We start from the raw sequence: 5,699 nt of genomic DNA, 5'->3' as shown, positions 1-5,699 counted from the left end.
TTATTACAATTTTTGAAAACCACAAAATCTAGCATACACATCTGTCTTAATCATGCTCTAACCAAACCACCCAAAGTTTTCTGTGTATTCCTTCTGCACAAGTTACTTGGCTTCCAATTTTTGAGATTAGGTCTTGTCTTAATGACTTCAGGCCTCTCAAACACACAGGCAACACTCAAAACCTATTAGTGCTTCCTTAGGTCAAATCAAAAGGTGGACGTGTACTGAAGTCATTCAAATGCAAACTACAGGATTCCTCACAAATTACTGGTATGAAGGTAGGAAAGATACAAAAAAGACTTTATAATATCATAGATTACCAAAATATTATAGTTTGCCCTAACATAGAGCAGCTTTCCCAAGCTGTTGCAAAATGATCCTAAAATCAGTAGTTAAGAAGAAACCATACAAGAATAAAGTTTATGTTTACATTGGCTCTATGTCATAATTATTCTCCATGCTGGTTTCCTCAGAAAGATCTTTATGATACAGGCAATAATGACAGCGACATCAAAATCTTTCTACTCTTGATTCACCCTCATCAGCTTCCTTCTGCTGTAGATCTTTTTGAAGCTGGGACCCCAGGCTGAGGTAGTGCTGGTACTGAATCATTCGAATCATCCTTGCCATCCTTTCTTTCCGAGCAGTTAACGAAGTCCTTACTCCAGTCCTCCTCCCGCTGCTGCTAAGGATGCGCTCAACCAGCCCCTGTGGTTTTGTCTCTCTGTCCTGCTGCTGGGATGGATATTCTGGTAGAGGGGAAGGGAGTTTGATACTAGAGTCGAGAGTCAATTTACCAAGATTCTTTGTTAATACTTTGGAGATAGTTTGAGAGGCACCCAAGCCTTCCTGGGAATTCTCTTCACTGGGCATCTGAGATGACCCCAGGGCCCAGGTTGGGTAAAGCTGCTTTGGCGAATCCATTGGAAGCCTGGTCACAGACCGAAGCTCCTCCTAGATCTTCGGGGTCCAGTGGTCCTATGCTCTGTATTGCCTTTGTGATTTTTATAACTTTTTAGAAGCCTTCCCTGACTTCATTTTGATGTAAGCCTCTTGTAAATTGTTTCCTCAGTGCCACTGATTTATTCCCCTCAAAGCGATTTTCACGGGCTGTATGCAATAGTATGTTTGCTTTTCTACCTCTTGCACTAAGGTGTGTGCTCTTCAAGGTGGGCTTGATATTGTGTTTATCTCTGTAGAAATGGCATTTGAAACTTAACAGAGACTCTATCAATCTCTCTTTTTCTGAATGGATTATTCTTCTTCTAGCTACAAAGTTAGCTCTTGTTTTGATGCAACACACTAGTTGAGAACACAGGGTTTTTAGTAAGACAGGATTCAAGTCCTTTCTCCACTACAAACTATCTGTGTGACCTTAGGTAAGTAATATAACCTCATTAAGCCTTTGTTTTCTCATAGTGCCTACCCTGCAGGACGGTTATAAATACTTAAATAATATAATTTATTAGTACACAGGCTGACACTTTGAAGCTATTCAGTAAGTGCAGGTTACGGTCATGGTAACAGTAGCAGTAGAAATAGAAGTTATAGTAATGCTGATACCATTTAAAAAGTAAACACTTAAAAACATTTAAACATTTTTTTTTGTTTAAAAAGCTAACTGTATTTCAAAAGAAACAGTAAAGCATACTGCACTTTTACTATAGTGGTTCTCCATAAACAATACAAACCTTTTCCTGCCCCAAACTAAACTCATTACATCACACCTTCCTTAATCCACAGGCTTGCTCTTCCTCCTAGATTTCCAACTACTATCCATAACCCTGGCCAATTCAATAATTTAAGAGGACTTCTTGATTCCTCAGCTCCTACAGCCAATCATCAAAATCTGTTGATTCTCCAATGCAATCACTACCACACTAGTCTCACTACATCTTGTCTCGCTAACTCTGATTTTCTAAACAATAGTTAGAAATAATCTGAACAGTTCTCCTACCCCTAGTGCTTCCCATTGTGCAAACTCCTTCCCACTGTCCGAACAAGGCTCACAGACTTACAAAACTGCTCTGGCCCAATAATCTCCCATCACCTCAGTCTCTTCCATCTTTACACTCTGGTCTCCATCAGGTTATAATTCATTCTGTTCCTCCTATCCACCTTGCTCTTTCTCACTATTAAGTCTTCACCCAAGCCATTTTCTTGTCTAAAATAAGCTTCCCAAACCTTCTTAACCTGGCCATCTACCACTCATTATTCAGGTTTCACCATGTGTGATTTCCTCCAGGAACCCTTCCCTGACAAACATCCCCTCCACCTAGGGCTCATATAACACAACACTTGATTTCACTGTATCACAAATGCCTGTTCACTTGTCCTCCTTTTCTGCTTTCTATGTTCTATGAAAGCAGAAACCAGGTGCGTCTCACTCACCATTGTATCCCAGTGCTTATCTCAGTACATGCTACACATAGTAGGAATGACTGTACCTAGGCATAAGAAAAATGAATGAATGAATGAATGAATGAGCAAGTCAGGTGGATTTTTAAGCCTATTTTGAAGCTGTATCTGAGCCAAACTGGTGGGTGTGAAATCCTTTGTCTATTTCAGGCTCTGTGATGACCCTAGAAGAATCACTGAATTCCTGAGTTTCCATAGTTGTCTACAGCTAGTCTGTTTGAAGTTCAGCCGTTCTATGAAGTTCTGCAGTGTGAAGTATAACAACTCCCCTCTCCTCAGCTATAAGATGTTTTCACACTGTATCTATTAGACTAGAAGTGTTGATTCTTTCACTGCAGATTTCCTCTTCAACTGATTGATTTTATTTTTTATAAACTCAGAATTACTTTTCTCAAACTCTATTTGATTCTTCTTTTTAGTCCTCAGTGTTTAGAATGCCACTAGTTTTTATTACTACTACAACTAGTAAAACCAGCCAGCTATGATGGCTGGGTCAAAGTCTTCTTATTTAGTTTAGATATTCAAACTTTTCTTTTTGATTTAAAAAGAAAAGAAAAAGTATTTCTACACAACAGTGATTCAATGCATATGGAAGGACACTATTGCTGCCATCTAATATCCCTTTGAAGAAAACCCTGGAAAATTTATTTCCTATCTCTATTATTAGTTTTCAACGAGAGAAATGCTTAGGTTTCAGTGAAGAAAGTCAAATCCTTCCCAAAAGTTTTGACCTTCCCCACTTTTGAGGATAAATAAACAGACATAAATAAACAGAAAGTTCATCATAAAGGAAAAAGTATATGCACCTTGGAGTCTGATGGAAATTAATGAAGTTGTAATCATGGCTCTGTGACTTCCTCACTGTGTGAACTTTAGCATTTTAATAAACTCTCTAAGACTCATTTTCATTATTTATATCTTTAAATGATTTACCATAGTAACTACAATAGAGCTGTTTTGAGTGTTACTTGACTAGGGCACATAAAGTGACTTCTATATAATTTGTTATATCACACATAGTATGAGTAAATATATGTATTACAGTAACTGTTTGCAATGAAGCAACATCTGCCACAGAATTTATAGCAATAAAAGCTCTTATATAATCTGAACCTGAATGATGCATGTTGATCCTGGTACTCTTTGTAAAGAGCCCTTCGATGAAGTATACCCTGGGAGTTATCTTTACAGGTTAGAATATCAATATCTTTCCCATCTTTACTTAGGGTGGTTCAAGTATTAGTGCAAAAGTTATAGCTAACATTCAAAGGCTCCTGCTATGGAACACATTACAACCCTTGGCTTTTAGCTTTCAAGATCATCTGTTGTCAGGTGATGGGATTATTATAACTTTTTCTGAACTTAATTCTTGTGAGCTAAAATGATATATTCTGCCAATATGGCCCTGTTTCTAAAAGAATTTGCTTAAATCTTGAATCTGAAAGCAGAATACTACTAGAATACTGTTCAGCTTGAGCTCAGCATTTGCAAAGGCCTAAAGATTTTCTAGAGTTGGCACTTCTCACCTGCTGACTCAGATGGGAAACACTCTCTACTTAAGTATTGTGGCCAAGATTTCTATTGAGAAGATGCTTCTTTAATTTTGTAAACATTTAATGAAGTGGCTTCTCTGACTAGGTTCTTTACTTGAATGACTAAAAATGACAAATTTTACTCAAAAGGTTGCTGCTCAAAGGAAGGCATTTTAATTATCAATAGCTGTTTGACAAACCACCTAAAATAATGGCTGTGACAGACCCACTCTAAGGTGACCAAAATGACTCATACAATCCCTTTCCATTAAGTGCAGATGAAATCTGTGACTTCCTTCTAACCAATACTATATGGCGAAAGCAATGAGATATCACTCTCTTGATTAGGTTTATTATATGGCAAAAGTGATAGGATGTCACCTTTGATGTTAAATTATAAGATTCTGTCTTAGCAGATTGGAGCAAGAAATAAACAGCCACAGTGTGAACTGCCTGTGGAGAAGGTCATGTAGCAGGGAACCATGAGTGACCTGCAGGACCTGAGAGAAGTCTTTATTCAACAACCAATAAGAAGCTGAGGCCCAGATACAGAGCAGCAAGGAAATGAATTCTGCCAAAAACCTGAATGAGCTTGGAAGTGGTTACTTGGCTAGTCAAGGCTCAGATGAAAAGGAAGCTTGTCCAACACTTTCATTGCAGCATTGTGAAATCCTCTGCAGAGAACCCAACTAGACCATTACCTGACTCCTGACCAGGGAAATTGTGAGAAAATAAATGTGTATTGTTTCCAGCTGCTAACTCTGTGTTGATTTGTTGTATATCAATAAAAAGTAATACAGTGTCTTGGAATAAAAATGATTTATTATTTATCATTTTGGGGGGTTGACTTGGGTTCATGTAGGGTCAGCTGGGGTAATCATGTGGTTGCTTTCAGCTGGGAGGTCAGATAAAACATATGGGATGGTCTCACACATCCCCTCCACTCCCCTCTACATATCTCTCCAGCGGAAGAGTTGGACTTCTTACATGGTGCTTAGAGGTCTTAAAGAGAGAAAGTATAAGTTGTCTGGACTCAGAAGTCCTAGAGTCTCCCTTCTGCCTACTTTATTGTTAAAAGCATATCACAAAACTATTCCAGGTTCAAGGTAGGAAAATATGTGCCACTTCTTAATGTGGGAGCATCATGAACATCCTGGAATGAGAGAAATTGTTGATGGCAATATTTGCAGGCAATTTGCCAAAACCCACCCTCTGGCCTCAACAATTTATAGCCACCCTACGTGCAAAAGTCTCTCACATTCATAAAAGACCAGAAATTTTATCCAATTAGGGGATTAGGTTAAAAGTTCAGTATCTTATGACTCACATTCAAGTCCAGATAAGGATCTTCTAGTATGGACCTTGTAAATCTGTAGATTTGTAATCCAAAAAGACAAACTCAGCATACAATGGCATGATATCAGTTCTCAGAGCACTTTACTGTTGGGCAAGAAAAATTGGGATTCAGTTCTGTTCCCTGGGAGTGATTTCAATGTCTCCCAACTCCATCCTTAGACTGTAGCCTTTTTCTAAACCATCCTTCCTTTACTATAAGAAATGTCCTATACAGCTAAGTGGCATTCTCAGTTTTCATCCTGCCCATAGAAAGTTAGAGGCCTAAAAGTCTCTTTTCATTTTAAACTTTGTCACTTTTCATCCAATCTAATTTAACTACCTTAAAAAGCACTGTGTTTCCATGGTATGAAATTATAATCCACTACATTAGAAAAACACCACAACCAAAAATCT

General features: G+C 38.1%; 1 protein-coding gene across 1 annotated transcript; it reads right to left on the bottom strand.

The window, feature by feature from the left end:
* Window positions 1-510: 510 nt before the first annotated feature.
* On the bottom strand, window positions 511-924 carry LOC110570166 (developmental pluripotency-associated protein 3-like). The gene has a single exon (XM_021678137.1). It carries the CDS (start codon window positions 922-924, stop codon window positions 511-513), a length of 414 nt encoding a protein of 137 aa, XP_021533812.1.
* Window positions 925-5,699: the final 4,775 nt, after the last annotated feature.

The sequence above is a fragment of the Neomonachus schauinslandi genome, chromosome 4, assembly GCF_002201575.2.
Source record: "Neomonachus schauinslandi chromosome 4, ASM220157v2, whole genome shotgun sequence".
Taxonomy (NCBI): Eukaryota; Metazoa; Chordata; class Mammalia; order Carnivora; family Phocidae; genus Neomonachus; species Neomonachus schauinslandi.
Note: the sequence above shows the minus strand (reverse complement) of the source record. Positions and strands in the feature narration are given on the sequence as shown.

Coding starts and splice junctions, on each gene's coding strand:
- LOC110570166 (XM_021678137.1), bottom strand. CDS start 924: ATGGATTCGCCAAAGCAGCTTTACCCAACCTGGGCCCTGGGGTCATCT.